Source organism: Eretmochelys imbricata, chromosome 3 (genome assembly GCF_965152235.1).
Source record: "Eretmochelys imbricata isolate rEreImb1 chromosome 3, rEreImb1.hap1, whole genome shotgun sequence".
NCBI lineage: Eukaryota > Metazoa > Chordata > Testudines > Cheloniidae > Eretmochelys > Eretmochelys imbricata.
Genome location: NC_135574.1, coordinates 954,190 through 970,088, shown reverse-complemented (window position 1 = coordinate 970,088; position 15,899 = coordinate 954,190). Strand labels below are relative to the sequence as shown.

Genomic DNA, 15,899 nt, shown 5'->3' with positions numbered 1-15,899 from the left:
ACCCCTGGGCAGGACAAACCCATCTGGCCCTCGCCCTGCCCAGGGCTCCCCACGCTCAGCCAGGCTCTCAGCCATCACAAGACACAGCTCTGCCTCTGGCCCCCAAGCAAGGGCAGGCCAGGCTGGTGTAACGCCAGTGGACCCCGGTTGTTGGTGGGTGGGATCGAACCGGGGACCTCTGGTGCTTAAGGCATGAGCCTCCACCGCATGAGCTAAGAGCCACCTGGCGCTTAGCTAAGGCTGTGGGTCAGACTCCTTTTCTCTCTCTCTAAGTGGTCTCGGGGCCACTCGAGGAGGCAGAACCCCACACCCAGGAAGTGTGTGGGTTACACTGGCTACCTCGGGCACCGCATCCAGCTGAGGTTACACCTGAGACCATGGAACTCACAGTTCCCCTGTGGGTCTGGGGGTGAGTGGGACGAAGTGGGAATTTTCTGTAATATGTTTATGAAGACTGTGTGTGCCTCAGTTTCCCATGTGCGCAGCACTGTTCCTCAGCAGGTGGGAAGGTCTGGGGGCTCTGGGGCAGGTGAAGACACAGGTGTGGATGGCGCCTGGCGGCCTGGGCCCTTAGGTCCCATCTCCATGCAGCTCTTGAGAAGAGAAGGGCAGATCCAATGGCTGGGACATGGATACCTGGCAACCAACCACCATGGATGGTCCCACCCCTCCGCAGGGGGCCGAGCTGCATCCCCCAGCTCAGGAACAAAGGCCTGGGGCGGTGGGGGGATAAGAGCTGGGGGCTGCAAGGAGTCGGGCTCTCACCTGGAGTCTGACCAAGGAGGTTGGATGGAGAGACAGACAGAGTGCGAACCAAGGGGGTCACTGCAGCTGGGCTGGGCTGTAACCGTCAGTTCTCTGGGCCGCCCGAGGGGCTGCCTGGGCCGTGTGCCAGGTGACTAAAACCCACCTGGTTTCACAGCGCTGGGCGAGTGGCCCTGCAGACACTGGGCAAGGGGCAGTGATCCCTGAGGAGAGGACACGTCTCCCCCAGGGTCTGTCCCAGACTTGCTCCCCAGGGCTCCTGGGGTGGGGCAGGGGGCTGCAGGCCCAGGGGCCCAGTCTCAGGAGGTTGCGAGACCACATGGCTCACCCTGGGGGAAGAACGAGACCCCGGGGGTCTGGGTCACTGAAGGGCTCCTACCAGAGACTGTTCAAGAACCCCAGCCCTATTCGACATTGGTGAGGCCTCATCTGGAGTACTGTGTCCGGTTTTGGGCCCCACACTACAAGAAGGACGTGGATAAATTGGAAAGAGTCCAGCGAAGGGCAACAAAAATGATTAGGGGACTGGAACACATGACTTATGAGGAGAGGCTGAGGGAACTGGGATTGTTTAGTCTGCAGAAGAGAAGAATGAGGGGGGATTTGATAGCTGCTTTCAACTACCTGAGAGGTGGTTCCAGAGAGGATGGTTCTAGACTATTCTCAGTGGTAGAAGAGGACAGGACAAGGAGTAATGGTCTCAAGTTGCAGTGGGGGAGGTTTAGGTTGGATATTAGGAAAATCTTTTTTACTAGGAGGGTGGTGAAACACTGGAATGCGTTGCCTAGGGAGGTGGTAGAATCTCCTTCCTTAGAAGTTTTTAAGGTCAGGCTTGACAAAGCCCTTGCTGGGATGATTTAATTGGGGATGGGTCCTGCTTTTGAGCAGGGGGTTGGACTAGATGACCTCCTGAGGTCCCTTCCAACCCTGATATTCTATGATTCTATGATTCTTGTTGAACCTCATCAGATTTCTTTTGGCCCAATCCTCCAATTTGTCTAGGGCCCTCTGTATCCTATCCCTACCCTCCAACATATCTACCACTCCTCCCAGTTTAGTATCATCCGCAAATTTGCTGAGAGTGCAATCCACACCATCCTCCAGATCATTTATGAAGATATTGAACAAAACCGGCCCCAGGACCGACCCCTGGGGCACTCCACTTGATACCGGCTGCCAACTAGACATGGAGCCATTGATCACTACCCGTTGAGCCCGACAATCTAGCCAGCTTTCTACCCACCCTATAGTGCATTCATCCAGCCCATACTTCTTTAACTTGCTGACAAGAATACTGTGGGTGCTCTCACCCCTCGGCTTCTCCAGCCCCCGTTCACGCTTCCGCTGCTTCTCCTGGTTCTTCCTCGTCTTTTCGCTGCTTCTCACGGGCTGCTAGCCTCTGTTGCTCCAGCCGGAGCCCCTTCGCTCTCAGCTCCTACTCCACCAAATCCATCGAGGGCGAACCAGGACCGGCTGCTGCCTCTGTCACTCTCGGACCCGCTGGGAACCCCACTTGGGCCTGGAACCTGCTTCTCGGACTGACTGTCCTCCAGCCGTGCAACCAGCTGCCCCTTATTGAGCTGCCACACACGTAACGTCTCTCCCTGCCCCTGCACAGGCTTGCGACGTCCCCCTCAGGGAGGTGCTTACACGCCATTTTCTTGTTTCCTTTGACTACGCTTGTTTTCCTGCCGCACATCACTTACAGCACAACACCACTGGTGCACTCAGCATCCCACCGCACCCACCACCTGTCAGGGATTGTCAAGGATCCTTCCCCACTCTGAACTCTAGGGCACAGATGTGGGGACCTGCATGAAAGACTTCCTAAGCTTATTCTGACCAGCTTAGGTTAAACGCTGCCACCACCAAAGTGTTACACAAAGAACAGGGGACGTGCCCACTTGGAAATGTCTCCCCCCAAAAAATATCCCCCCAAGCCCTACACCCCCTTTCCTGGGGAAGGCTTGATAAAAATCCTCACCAATTTGTACAGGTGAACACAGACCCAAACCCTTGGATCTTAAGAACAATGAAAAATCAATCAGGTTCTTAGAAGAAGAAGAATTTTAATTAAAGAAAAGGAAAAAGAATCACCTCTGTAAAATCAGGATGGTAAATACCTTACAGGGTAATCAGATTCAAAACATAGAGAATCCCTCTAGGCAAAACTCTAAGTTACAAAAAGCCACAAAAACAGGAATATCCATTCCATTCAGCACAGCTTATTTTACCAGCCATTAAAACAAAACAGAATCTAACGCATACCTAACTAGATCGCTTATTAGCCCTTTACAGGAGTTCTGACCTGCGTTCCTACTCTGGTCCCGGCAAAAGCATCACACAGACAGAGAGAACCTTTGTTTCTCCCCCTCCAGCTTTGAAAGTATCTTGTCTCCTCATGGGTCATTTTGGTCAGGTGCCAGCGAGGTTATCCTGGCTTCTTAACCCTTTACAGGTGAAAGGGTTTTGCCTCTGGCCAGGCAGGATTTAAAGGTGTTTACCCTTCCCTTTATATTCATGACAGGGATGCACAGGGCTGGGCTATGCCCCAGCCTGGGAACAGTCTCTGGGAGGAGCCCTGCAGTGACCCAGATCCTCCGGGGTCTCGCTCTTCCCCCAGGGTGGGCCACGTGGTCTCACCGCCTCCTGAGGCTGGGCCCCTGGGCCTGCAGCCCCCTGCCCCACCCCGGGAGCTCTGGGCAGCGAGTCTGGGACAGACCCTCAGGGCTCAGTGCCCTTTGCCCAGCATCTGCGGTGACACTCTCAAAGGGCAGGCGGACAGGCGGGTTTATTAGCCACCTGGCACACGTCAGCAGACGCCCGTGGTGTAGCCAGAGAGCTGAATGTTAAAGTGAGGCCAGTCTGGGCAGCCCAGCGCCCAGCCCCGTTGTCACAGATCCCATGTTCGGGCCGTGTCTCTGACTGCCTTCCTCAGTCAGTTCCCAGATGAGAGCCCTTAGCTTCCTGCAGAGCCCCCCGGGACCCCTCCCACCTCTCTGCCCAGCCCCTCGCTGAGCCTTGAGCCAGGAGTCGCTGGAGCTGGCGATGGGTCTCTGGGCCCCTCGATCAGCCAGCGCTGGGCTGACACTGTTCATTCCACCCAGCAGAGAGGTGATGCCCACCTCGGGCTCTTAGCCTGCCCTGCAAGCCAACCGCACCCCTGCCCCACCCTGGGGAACAATGCAACGTACCGGGGAAACTGAGGCACACCTAGGCATCATAAAAAGAGCACCGAAAACTCGCCCTTGTCACGGGTGGGTTTCTAGTCGCCTGCCCTAGCCTGGGGTGGCTTTACGGCAGCACCAAGAAGCAAAGGTTAGGACACAAGCCAGGCTGCTGTGGCATGGGTGTGGGTCTGGCACGCCCAGCTGAGCCCTGTGTCGCTCAAAGACAGTGCTTGTCCCAGCTGCTGGTCACCTCTCGGGCTCCCCTAGCAATTCCCCCCCGCCCCTCGAGAGCTGTCCCCCAGCATCAACCCAACCCATCCCAGCACCACCCTGACAACCCACCTCCCCCAGCATCACCCTGACAGCCCCCCAGCAATCACCCCCACCCCCAGCAATCACCCCGACATCCTGCCCCCACAGCAATCAACCCACCATCCCGCCAGCAACCAGTCCCCCCCCAGCAATCACCCCTTGCCCCCAGCAAGCACCCCCAATACCCCTCTAGTGCCATACCCCCAGCAGCCTGTCAGCCTGTCACCAAGCCTCAGGAGTGAAGCGACCCCTGGCTTGGCACAGGCTGTTGCAGGCGCCCATGGGTGCTCCACGTCCCCGCCTGAGCCTCTGGGTGCCAGTGCTCCTGGGGCATGCATTGAGCTCTGTCCAGCAAGTCCCGCTGAGATAGACTCCTACTCACATCTCAGGGACTGATACACCCCGGCTAGGCTTTGCAGTGACACCAGGCAGTGTTTTCCAAACAGAGCAGGGTTTATTAGTCACCTGGACACAGCATCAAGAAGTCCTGAAGTTAGCACAGAGAAACAAAGATTAAGCCATAGTCCAGTTGGCCAAGCCAGTGCAATCAGCCAGCCAAGCTGCTATGGACGCCATTTCAGGCTCTCTCTCTCCTTTCTCAGTCCCAGGTGAGAGGTCGGGGGTCTATGTGGAGGGTAGCATTTAACCCTGACACCTTTCCCTTTGTTCTTGATCTGGGGTGTTGGCTTGGCTTCCCTGCCGAGAGCTGGGCATGGGAAATCTCCTTCCTCTGGAGCTTTGCTGGGTGGGACTGTTCTGGGCAGTGTCATCAACATGGGTCGGCTCCAGCCAGCCCTTAATGACCCCCAATAACACGGCACAGCTCCTGCTCCGCCCCACCCCCCCAGTGCTGGCAACCCTGCTGCAGCCACTGGGCAGCAATGCAAAGTGCAGAGGGAAACTGAGGCACACATAGGGTTCATACACGTCCCACCAGCATGGGGAGAAAAGCCTGGTTGCTATGGGGCTTTCTAAACTGGGGCCAAGGTGTGGCAAAATCTGGTGGCTGGAAACTGATGCCAGCCAGTCCATTGGCCAGCGGGCCCATGTGTTAACCCCAGGGCAGTGACCCACAGGCCCAAACAGCCAAGGGCACCAGTGCCTGAGGCGGCTCCTGGCTGTCTTCCAGGCCGACGCGTTAGCCCAACCCAGGTTCCCGGGCTCAGGGCGGGGTCGCGGACGAGGGGCTGTGCTGGTGGGAGCCAGGGGGCCAATGGGCCCGTCTGGCCTGAGTTCTGAGGACCTGGCCACCGCCGGGCTGGGCAATGGGAGGACGTGGGCAGCCTGGCCCTGGAATGTTCCTGCCAGTGCTGGGGGGGACATGCCTCACCCTAGCTCTGGCAGGGGGCAGCCCCTAGGTCCTGGCCGCCCAGTGATCCCTGAGCCCAGCACAGGCCTCCCCATGCACATAGCACTCTCCAGCCCATTCCAGCTGCGCGTGATGCCCCCGCTCTGGGCGCATCTCCTGCCCCCACGCCTGCCAGCGCCATGGGGCCACCCCAGGACAGCCTGGCACCCCACAGCCTGCTCCAGCTCCGCTCTGGCTTCCCCTCCACCCACCCCGACCCCCAGGGCTGTGAGCAGCATCTCCAGAGAGCCCTGGGGTGCCCCTGTGCCAGGGCTGGAGCCCTGCCAGGCTGGGGGAGCTGCCTGCCTGAGCCCCCAGGAGCTGGGCTGCCCCAGTGCCAGGCCTCACCCTCCCCACTTGGCCCCAGGGGTGCCGCGGGGCGTCGAGTTCACCGCGGTGAAGGACGTGCTACTGGCCGTGAAGGACGTGAAGGACGCCCACAACCTGCACCTCTGGGCCCTGACCCTCAGCCACCACGTGGTGTCTGTGCACGTGGCAGTCGGTGAGTGCCCCCCCAACCCCTCCCACCAGAGTGGCTGGGCGCCAGCTGTGGGGCACCCCCCCACACACCAGAACGGGGTCCCTGCCCCCCACCGCCACCAGGGATGGGGTCCGTGCATGTTCCACCCTGGCATGTGCTCCCTGCAGATCCTGCCCCCCCCCCCGTACATGGTCCCTGCATGCCTTGCCCCCGATATGTGATTCCTGCAGGCCCTGCCCCCGGTAGGTGATCCCTGCAGGCCCCGCCTCCCCAGTACCTGGTTCCTGCAGGCCCCGCCCCCTGGTCCCTGCAGGCCCCACCCCCGCGCACATGGTCCCTGCAGGCCCCGCCCCCAGGAGATGCTCACACGAGGCTGGGCTGCCCCCTTTGCCTGCAGATGCCGGCGCGGACATGGAGGACGTGCTGCAGGAAGCCACCGCCCAGCTGCAGAGGACCTTTGGCTTCGTCTCGTGCACGGTGCAGGTGGAGCGGTACCTGGAGGACATGGCCACCTGCCGCCAGTGCCAGGACCCCCGGGACTGAGCACCGGGCCCGCAGCACCTGGCACCAGAGAGGGAGACGCCCCAGCCCCCAGCCTCCGCTCTGCCCAGCGGGCCCCCACGTGCAGCCAGCGGGCTGTGGGGCTGCCCCACCAGGCCCTGGTCTTGGCTCTCTTTCTACTGCCAATGGGGCGCAAGGGCCAAGGTACCTTGTGCCAAGAGCCCCACCCACACTGCCCCAGGGGCTGCGCCCCACCGGGTGGGAGAGAGCCATGGGACTGCTGGAGCTGCCCTGCCCCCACTGCCAGGGCAAAGGGGCCATGCTGGGCCCGTTCTCCCCGTCTGCCTCTGCTGAGCTCTCGGGAAAGGGGGAGCCGTCGCCCCGGTGCCCATTCAGGCAGCCTGTCTTTGCGCAGTGGGGTGCGATGCAGAGCGCCCCCTGCAGGGTGAGAGTGTCACACTCCCTGCCCCCTGGCCCAGGCCTGGGGCGGCTCTGCTCTGGGGCTGCTCCCACAGCTGCTGCTACATTGCATCGCCCTACATTGCAGGGGCCCTGCACCCCCGGTCACCGCCAGATGCCCGTTGTTCTCTCCTGCTCCTTACAGAGCAACGGCCACACTGGGCCAGACCAAAGGTCCCTCTAGCCCAGTGTCCTGTCTCCAGCCAGGGCCAGGGCCCCAGAGGGAGTGAACAGACCAGGCAATCACCCAGTGATCCCTCCCGTCGCCCATTCCCAGCTCCTGGCAAACAGCGGCATCAGCCCTGCCCATCCCGGCCCACTGATGGACCTGTCCTCCATGGACGTAGCTAGCTCTTTTTGAACCCTGTTCTAGTCTTGGTCTTCACAACATCCCCTGGCAAGGAGTTCCACAGGTTGACTGTGCGTTGTGTGAAGAAATACTTCCTTGTGTTTGTTTAAACCTGCTGCCTAGTAATTAATTGGGTGACCGCTAGTTCTTGGGTTATGAGGAGTAAATGACACGTCCTTATCTACTTTCTCCCCACTGGTCAGAATTTCATAGACCTCGATCATCTCCCCCCTTCGTCGTCTCTTTTCCAAGCAGACGAGTCCCAGTCTGTTTAATATCCCCTCATACGGAGCTGTTCCAGACCCCTCACCATTTGTGTTGCCCTTTTCTGAACCGTTTCCAAGGCCAGTCTAGCTTTTCTGAGATGGGGCACCCAAGACTTGTCCCAAGGCAGCATCAGGCCACTAGTTACTGCAGCTGACTCTGCCGCAGGGCCCCTCAGCTGTGTGGGGAGTTAGGGAGCTGGACGGCCCCATCCCGGCCGCTGCAGCCCAGCCGTGCCTTGGTGGGGGCGGCTCCTGGGCTCAGGGCGAGCTTTGAAAGATCTCCAGCCCTCTAAGCAGCAGGGGCCTGGTCCCCGGGGGGGGCTGGGGCTGGCTCACAGTCCTGTGGGGCAGGCCTGCACTGTCTGTCGTGCTCCCTGCCGCACCCAGCTGACTGCAGGGTGGGGGGCTACCAGGACCCCCAGAGAGGGGTATTTGCTCCCACCCAGGCTCCCTGCGTGGAACCCCTCCCTGGCAGCCCCCTGCCAGCACCACTGATAGGGTGGGGCCGCAGCACCAGGCTAGGGCAGAGGGGCTGTCCCGTGCCCCCCACCCCCACCCTGCAGTCCCTACCCAGGGGCCTCTCCCAGCCAGGGCAAATGCAGCTCCTGGCTTTGCCCCACTCACGGCCAGGCCTGGCCCCCTCCCCTTGCCTGATCCATGGCCCCGTGTCTGCCTGCCCTCCGCCAAACCCCGACTGAGCCGCTGGTGGGGCCGGGAGCCCTGGGTCATGCAGCATGACCAGGGGGCTGGATTCCCACAGAGCCCCTCGCTCAAAGCCCCCTGTGCTGCCTGAACGGGGCCAGGGGCCAGGAGCTGCAGCAACCGCCAGCCCCCCTTGAGCTCTGTGGGGAGCAGGACAGATCCACGCAGAAGTTTCCTTACACCTTACGGGGCTGCAGAGAATGGGGCGTGACCCAAGAGGGGGTGTGGCCCCCATGCTGGTGGGGAGGGGAAGTGGACAAGGAAGCTGGATTCCTGCTGGCAGTGCCCAGGCCAGGGAAGCAGCTGGACAGGCAAAGCCCAGCCCCCCGCATCCCGCCTGCTGCAGGCTGAGCCACAGCCACCGGCCAGGAGGGAGGCTTGTGCGGGCCCCGCTCGGGCCCCTTGGCCCAGAGCGCTCTCGTTCCATCCAAAGCAGGCGGCAGAGTTGTGGGACTGGCACCTGGCCAACACCATGGCAGCAGCCCTCGAAAAAAGCCAGCGCTGCTGGGGACCATCAGGAGAGGGATGGAGAAGACAGAAAATACCATGATGCCTCTGGATAAATCCATGGGACGCCCGCACCGGGAGCCCTGCGTGCAGTTCTGGTGGCCCAGCTCAAGAGGGACAGACTGTGTTACAACCGAGACCAGCACAGAGACGGGCAACAACAACAGTGAGGGGCATGGAGCAGGCTGGGTCTGAGGAGAGATTAAGACTGGGACCGTTCAGTGTGGAAAAGAGACGACGAAGGGGGAGATGATAGAGGTCATTAAAACCACGACAGGCGTGGGGAAAGTAGAAAAGGACGTGTGATTGACTCCTCATAACCCAAGAACTAGGGGTCGCCCAATGACATTACTAGGCAGCAGGTTGAAAACAAACAAAAGGCAGTATTTCTTCACACAACACACAGTGAACCTGTGGAACTCCTTGCCAGGGGATGTTGCGAAAGGAATTAGATATATTCCTGGAGGACAGATCCATCAGCCAAGATGGTCAGGGTCACTACGCCGTGTTTGGGGCGTCCCTAGACCTGCTTGCCAGGAGCTGGGAATGGGTGACGGGATGGATCACTGGGCGATTCCCTGTTCTGTTCGTTCCCTCTGGGGCACCTGGCACTGGCCACTGTCGGCAGACAGGACACGGGGCCAGATGGACCTTTGCTCTGACCCAGTCTGGCCGTTCTTACATTCTAACATGAGCTGCCAGTGCAATGCTGTGGCCAAAACAGCTAATGTGACCCTGGGGTGCACAAGCAGAGGAATTTCGAGTAGAAGTTGTGGTTACTTTCTCTTTGTATCTGGTATCGGTGCGACCACTGCTGGGATCCCTCGTCCAGGTCTGGTGCCCACAGTTCTGGAAGGAGGTTGATCAACTGGAGAGGGGTCAGAGAAGACCCAGGAGAATGATTAAAGGATTAGAAAACCTGCCCGATAATGATAGACTCCAGCAAAGAGAAGGTGAAGGGATGATTTGAGCCCAGGCTGGAAGTGCCAACATGGGGAACAAATATTTAACAACCGGCTCCTAGTCTAGCCGAGGAGGTAGAACGGGGCCAGGGCTGGAAGCTGAAGCGAGACACAGACTGGAGAGAAGATGTAAACGTTGAATGGTGCGGGGGGAATTACCCATGGGAACCATTTCTCCAGGGTCTTGGTGGATTTTTTCACTCCAGAGGGGATGTTCTTCTAACAGCTCGGCCCTGGGGCAGGTTGCGGGCCTGCGAGATGCAGGGGTTCAGACGAGAGGACAATGGACCCTTCTGGCCTGGGATCCCAGAAAGTGCCGGGCGCTGCCCTGCCCTAGGAGGGGCCAACAGGCCCAAGCCAGGAACCCCCCTCGGCTGCTGTGATGGCAGCAGTTGTGGTTCCCTGAACAAGCCAGGGAGGGGGCTGGCTCAGGGCCCCCCTGCCCCCTGCACGCCCCCGCCCCCCTGCACGCCCCCGCTTTGCTTCGCACGCCCCCCCCCGCCAAGGTACTGCCGTGCTGCCCCAGCCCATGTCACGGCTTGGTCAGTGTCGCCCCGCGGGGGGTGTTGGTGTCCGTCACCCCGTGCCGTGCGTCCGTGTCTGTCTGTGGGTCTGTCTGTGCCTGTCTGGGGTGAGGAAACCGGGGTCCAAACTGTAAGGCCGAGGAGACACCACCAAGGACTCCAATAAACGGTCGCCCTCAGACAAGCCCCCCATGGTCTTCGCTGCTGTTTGTGGGCTGCGCTGGCTACACGCAGCCCAGGATGGGGTGGGGGGGTAGGGGGCTCATGTGCCTAGCGGGGTGGGGCACAACCTGCCCTGTGCCAGCCAGTCGGCCCGGCTCTGTGACGGAGACCCGGGGGCCCCCAGCATTGCCCTTCGCTGGCGGACCAGGCAACTGGCCTTTCAGAGGACAAGGCAGCAAGTGGGGCCCAGCTGTGGGGCAGGGGATCTCCGCTGGGAACAGACACCGCCAGGCCAGTAGCCAACACGAGCCGGGGCCAGGCGGGCCACGACCCCCTGCCCTGGGGCCGAACCGGAGCCTCGAGTCAGGGGCTGAAGCAAGGACAAGGGCCTCCTGCAGTGGGGCACTGACCAGACCTGGGGCACCAGGGCAGACTCCTGCCCGTCCCTGGGCCCCACCGCCACCATGTGCAAGCCAGGGGACTCTTCTGCCATCACCCGATCGCAAGTCAGACCCTGAATGTGCTGGCCACCACTGCCCCCCGCCAGCCCCACACTGCACCCTCCCACCAGCCCCACATGGCACTCTCTCACCTGCTCCCCACCAGCCCCACATGGAGCTGTGCCCACCACCTGCCTGCTCCCCACCGGCCCCACACAGCGTCCCACCCCGCCTCCTCCCTACCAGCCCCATCTGGTGCCCCTCACCTGGTCTCTACCAGCCCCACATGGCGCCCCACCCACCTTGTGTCCCCCGCCACCTCCCTACCAACCCCAACCGGTACCCCCTGCCTGCTCCCTACCAGCCCTGCCCACCCAGTGCCCTACCTGCCCAGTTCCCCCGCCACTGCTCCCTACCAGCCCCATCCAGTGCCCCCCACCCTGTGCCCCCCACCTACTCCCTACCAGACCCGCCCGGCGTCCTGCCTACACTATGCCCCCCACCTGCTCCCTACCAGCCCCATCCGGCCCCCACATCTAATGCCCCCCCCTGCTCCCTACCAGCCCCTCGCAGCGCCCCACCCATCCCCCGTCCCTCCTGCCCCAAGGAGAAGGAAACCACACAGACCCTTTAAAAAACACACACTTTATTGAACAGTTAAGATCACAGAGGCTCAATGTGAGCGAGTTCTTGGCTCCTGGCTTGGGTGCGAGGTGCTGCCCGTACAGCCTGGGCCCGGCCCAACGGCTGCTCTGCAGCCTCCCCACGCGGTGCCCACAGCGCCCCGCGCCCAGGTCGGCAGGAGGGGCCTGAAGCCGGACGCTGGGAGCCAGGCACACGACCAGACAGCAACAGGCACAAAACCACAACGCTACACACAGGGCATCGCCTGGGGGAGGGGCCCCTGCACAGAGCATCAGCACCCCCCTCCCCCCCAGGCTGGGTGAGGGGCCGCTGCAGAGCATCACCCCCCCCGCCCCCAGCTGGGTGAGAGGCCCCTGCAGAGGTCCACCCACCCCAGCTCACAAGCTGGGTCAAGCGGACAGCCGAAGGGGCTATCCACAGCGATTGCCCGGCCAGCCAGCATGCCGCCCATGGCTCTCAGCCCATCCCGCGGGGGACAGATGGGCTGGGAGCTGGCAGGCCACATGATGCACTGAACCGGCCCCGAGCCTGAGCGGCTGGAGGCGGGACCCTGGCTGGGCTGCTCGGCATCTCCCCCCAGGCCTGGGGGCCCCCCGGGAGGCGCTGCGGCATGGAGCATCCGGGCCAGGACTCCGGCCGGGCGGACGGCGGTCAGGTGGCTACTGTTCCTGCAGGAGGCTGTGCTCGGCGGAGCTGGGGCTCTCCGGCCTGTCCCTGTACATGGCGCTGAACTGGGCCCGGCACTCCTGGAGCAGCTTGTGGCCCACAGGGGAGGTGAGCCCCACCAGGCAGTGAGCCCGCACGATGCCCGACTGGCCACCCGACACCAGCCAGCCGTGAGAGTCCAGGTTGGGGCTGAAGCGAACCTGCCGGGAGAGGAGAATCAGGCGGGGCCTGCGAGGGGGCGGAGCTCAGAGGGGTGGGGGCCGGGGGGGCGTCACCAGCTGCCGCAGCAGCAGGTCTGAGCAGCACTCGTCTGACCAGAACAAGGGGTCGCAGCTCCTCCTTTGGGCTGCTCACGGGGCCTCGAGGCTGCCCCCCGCCCTATGAGACAGACAGACCTGCTGCACGGCCCTCCCACGGGCTGCCCCCAGTGATGCCACTGCAGCGTGTCCTGGGCCCCTGCGCTGGGGGGGGCTCAACAACGCCGAGGCTTCAGGTCTCCTGCCCCCTTCCCAGCCCCTGCCCCACATGCTCTTCATCTCCACCTCAGTACTGCGGACCGGCTCTGAGAGGAGGGAGGGCAGGCAGCGGGTGGCAAGGGCTAGCCCAACATCCTGCAATGGGCTCCTGCTGCAGCCCAGGGGGATCCTGCCCCCAAGCGCCCTGGGGTCCAGTCCCACCCCCCAGCACTCCCCCCGCTGTGAGGCTGTAGGAGCCAGTGCAGGGAGAGCACATGGAGATCCTGCTGGGACTGGCATGGTGGGGTGAAGGGGTACTGGTTGGGGGGCTGGGCCGCTCCAGCACAGTGGGGGTGAAGGGAGACCAGTGGGGGAGCCGGGCTTCCTTGGCATGGCGGGGGGCAGGGGCGGCCAGGCTTCCCAGCTCAGGGCTGCAGGCCGGCGCTCACCTTGTGGATGGACTCCAGCTGCATGCGGTCCAGGCTCAGCTCGGCCTTCACCTCCTGCTCGTGCATCCTGCGCGTGGGCTCCCGGCTGAAGAAGTTTTGGAAGCTGCGCTGGGGGGCAGGGTACAGAGTGAGCAGGACACTGGAACTGGGCCCCTGGGAAGGGCAAACTGGGGCCAGGGTGGGTGTCTGCCAATGGGTGCAGCCACTCCCCCAGCTCTTGGGCCCCAGCTAGCCATGAACACAGTGGCCTGAGCTCTCACAGTCCACTTGGCATGAGAGACCCACAGCTCAGAGCACTGTGGGGCACCCAGCCAGCCCGCACAGCCCCAGCAGGCCCATGGGCTGGGAGGGGGTAGGGGGGAGTCTATAGGCCATGCGGCCTTGTGGGTAGCGCTCTGGACTGGCACTCAACAGAGCTGGATTCCGCTCACAACTCGACCAGGGGCCTGCTGGCCCCAGCTTCCCCGTCTGCACAGAGAGCCCCCCACACACAGGAGGGGGGAGGGGAGCAGAGAGCTCCCCACACACACAGGAGGGGGGAGACAAAGGGGCTCCCTGGTTGTCCCGCCGGCGCCGGTACCAGGTCTGTGTCCTGGAAGCGGAGGCAGTGATCCTTCGTCATCTCGCTGTAGGTCCGGGTCTTCGGCCTTGGCTCCTCGCCTCCCGCAGAGCTGCAGGGCACCAGATCTGCTTTGTAGATGGGCTGGGGGAGGAGACACGTCCTGAGGGCAGGGCCATGCTGCTCCCACCCCCAGGGACTTGGCTGGGGCAGGCTGTCCCCCATGGGAGCACGGTCTGGGGTGACAATGGGGCCCTGTGACTCCGGTCCGTGCCTCGGCTGCGGGCACTGAGTGGGGCCAAACCAAGGGCCAGGGACGATGCTGACAGAGCTGGGGCACTGGAAGGTAACAACACGGGGCACAGTAATGAGGGGATGGGCTGCTCCCCCCACCGCTGGGGGGCTGGCGAAGAAAGAGCCGTGGGGATCCGGAACAGCTGTAGGAATGGCAGAGAGAGCGGTGCTGTCCTTGCTGCCCCCCGTGCCCTTGTCCTGGTCCTGATCCTGAGAGGTTCCTGACCAGGGAAGCCAGAAAGGGGACAAGAGGACATTGCCACCCCACAAGCTGAACCCTGGCCCCACACCTGGGCAGCTCTGGCTCTGAGACCAGCCAAGGGACTGTCTTACCAGGAGCTTTCCCTTCCCAGCCTCTCCAGGGGCCAGGAGAGAGTGGTTCAATTAAAGCCCTAGGAAGGTTTCCTTGTCGCTGGGGCCCGCCAGCTGTTCCTTAGTCAGAGGTCGTTATGGGTGGGGCCACGGACACCCCAGGCCGAGGCCTCTGGATACCTTGTTCCCCCCAAGTCAGGGCTGGACGGGGACCAGGTCACATTAACACGTCTGGCCCCTTTATTCACTCAGGCCCCCGCAGCGCGGCTCGAGCACACCCCTGCACCCAGCCCTGCCCAAACACACGGCTCCCACGGGCCCCTTGCTCCCAGGGCTGTGGGGGCATCCTGGGCTGACATGGCTGAGGTGGGCAGGAACATAGTCCTGTACTTGCCTTGTGCCCCATAGCCCCTCATGCACTACTGCCTCCAGCCCCATGGTCCTCCCAGCCGCTCACCCCCACATCCCCTCCATCCCACTGCCTCCAGCCCCATGGACCCATCCTGCCAAACCACTTGTCCACAAGCCCCACGACCCCATTCTGTCAAGCCACTTGCCCACCCAACTCTCCGGTCCCCCCACCCAGTTCAGCCCTTGAGCCCCATGGCCCCCGCCCGCCCTCACATGCAATTCACCCAGAGCCATGCCCTCAGCCCACTGGGCTGCTCCCTCAAGGAGAGAGACACTTACAAATCTGCGCTCTGAGGGCCGCTTGATGTTGAGCGGGTTCATGGCCAGGTCGGGCAGCACTGCGGCCAGCAGCTCCCCGGTGATGTCCCCGGCCGCCACAGCGTTCAGCCAGTCGGAGCTGGAGATGCTCTACCGAGGGAGACGGAAGCAAAGCTCTCAGCGCAAGCCCTGCTCCGAGACAGAGGGGCCCCAGCTGCCAAGTCAGAGGGGTGCCCATGTGGCAGGGCCTGGGCTGTCCCTAGCTGGCCAGGAAAGGGGAACGGGAAACCCCGCGGGCAGCGGGGTCCCGGCTCCACCCCGCCGCAGGCTCAGAACCGAGTGGGTGACGTGGGAGCCAGGGGCCCTGCTCCAGGCAGCACAGCGTGTCCCCGAGAGCCACACCCAGCAGAGTGCAGGAGCCGGCAGCCCCCCAAGGGCTACGGGGCACAGCTGGCCCCAAGCACCCAGGGACCCTGAACCCTCTCGCCACCAGCTCTTACCCACACAGTCCCCTTGCGAGGGGCCACGAAGTAGGCCTTGAAGCCCAGGTAGCCGGCGTCAATATAGTGGATTCCACACAGTCCATACCTACAAGAGAGAGCGAGTGAGACCCCAGGGGCCGGGCAGCACTGGGCTCGGGCCAGGGCAATGCAGGGAGCCCCCAGGCCCAGCCCCAGGGGAGGGTCACTCACGAGGCGTAGCAGTTGTCCTGGGCCACAGTGACGCCATTGTAGGGCAGCAGCCAGGTGATCTCGGTGGTCAGGAAACGCTTGATGCTGTTGATGGGTTCATAGAGACGCCGCAGATCCCAGAACTTGATCTTCCGGTCATTCCCCGCGGTAACCAGAAAGTTGCTGAGAGCCAGAAGAGGAGCAGTGCTCAGAGCCCCGCGCCCCCACACC

General features: G+C 62.5%; 3 protein-coding genes across 3 annotated transcripts in view; 1 reads left to right on the top strand and 2 right to left on the bottom strand.

The window, feature by feature from the left end:
• SLC30A3 (solute carrier family 30 member 3) overlaps positions 1-7,496 on the top strand; it is a 36,902-nt gene extending 29,406 nt beyond the window's left edge. Inside the window, exons 7-8 of the mRNA XM_077812239.1 lie at positions 5,963-6,097; positions 6,474-7,496. Coding sequence (XP_077668365.1) covers positions 5,963-6,097; positions 6,474-6,619 — 281 coding nt within the window. The 3' untranslated portion in view covers positions 6,620-7,496. The remainder of the gene's footprint in view (positions 1-5,962; positions 6,098-6,473) is intronic.
• Positions 7,497-11,577: 4,081 nt separating this feature from the next.
• On the bottom strand, positions 11,578-13,866 carry LOC144262463 (general transcription factor 3C polypeptide 2-like). Its single transcript, XM_077812216.1, has 3 exons — positions 13,744-13,866; positions 13,164-13,266; positions 11,578-12,459 (listed from the first exon to the last, which is right to left on the bottom strand). The coding sequence occupies exons 2-3, from the start codon at positions 13,227-13,229 to the stop codon at positions 12,253-12,255; spliced, it is 273 nt and encodes a 90-aa protein (XP_077668342.1). The 5' UTR covers positions 13,230-13,266; positions 13,744-13,866; the 3' UTR covers positions 11,578-12,252.
• LOC144262462 (general transcription factor 3C polypeptide 2-like) overlaps positions 13,233-15,899 on the bottom strand; it is a 29,916-nt gene continuing 27,249 nt past the window's right edge. Inside the window, 5 exon segments of the mRNA XM_077812215.1 lie at positions 13,233-13,653; positions 13,655-13,866; positions 15,019-15,147; positions 15,498-15,585; positions 15,690-15,851. Of these exon segments, the coding sequence (XP_077668341.1) occupies positions 13,392-13,653; positions 13,655-13,866; positions 15,019-15,147; positions 15,498-15,585; positions 15,690-15,851 (853 nt within the window). The 3' untranslated portion in view covers positions 13,233-13,391.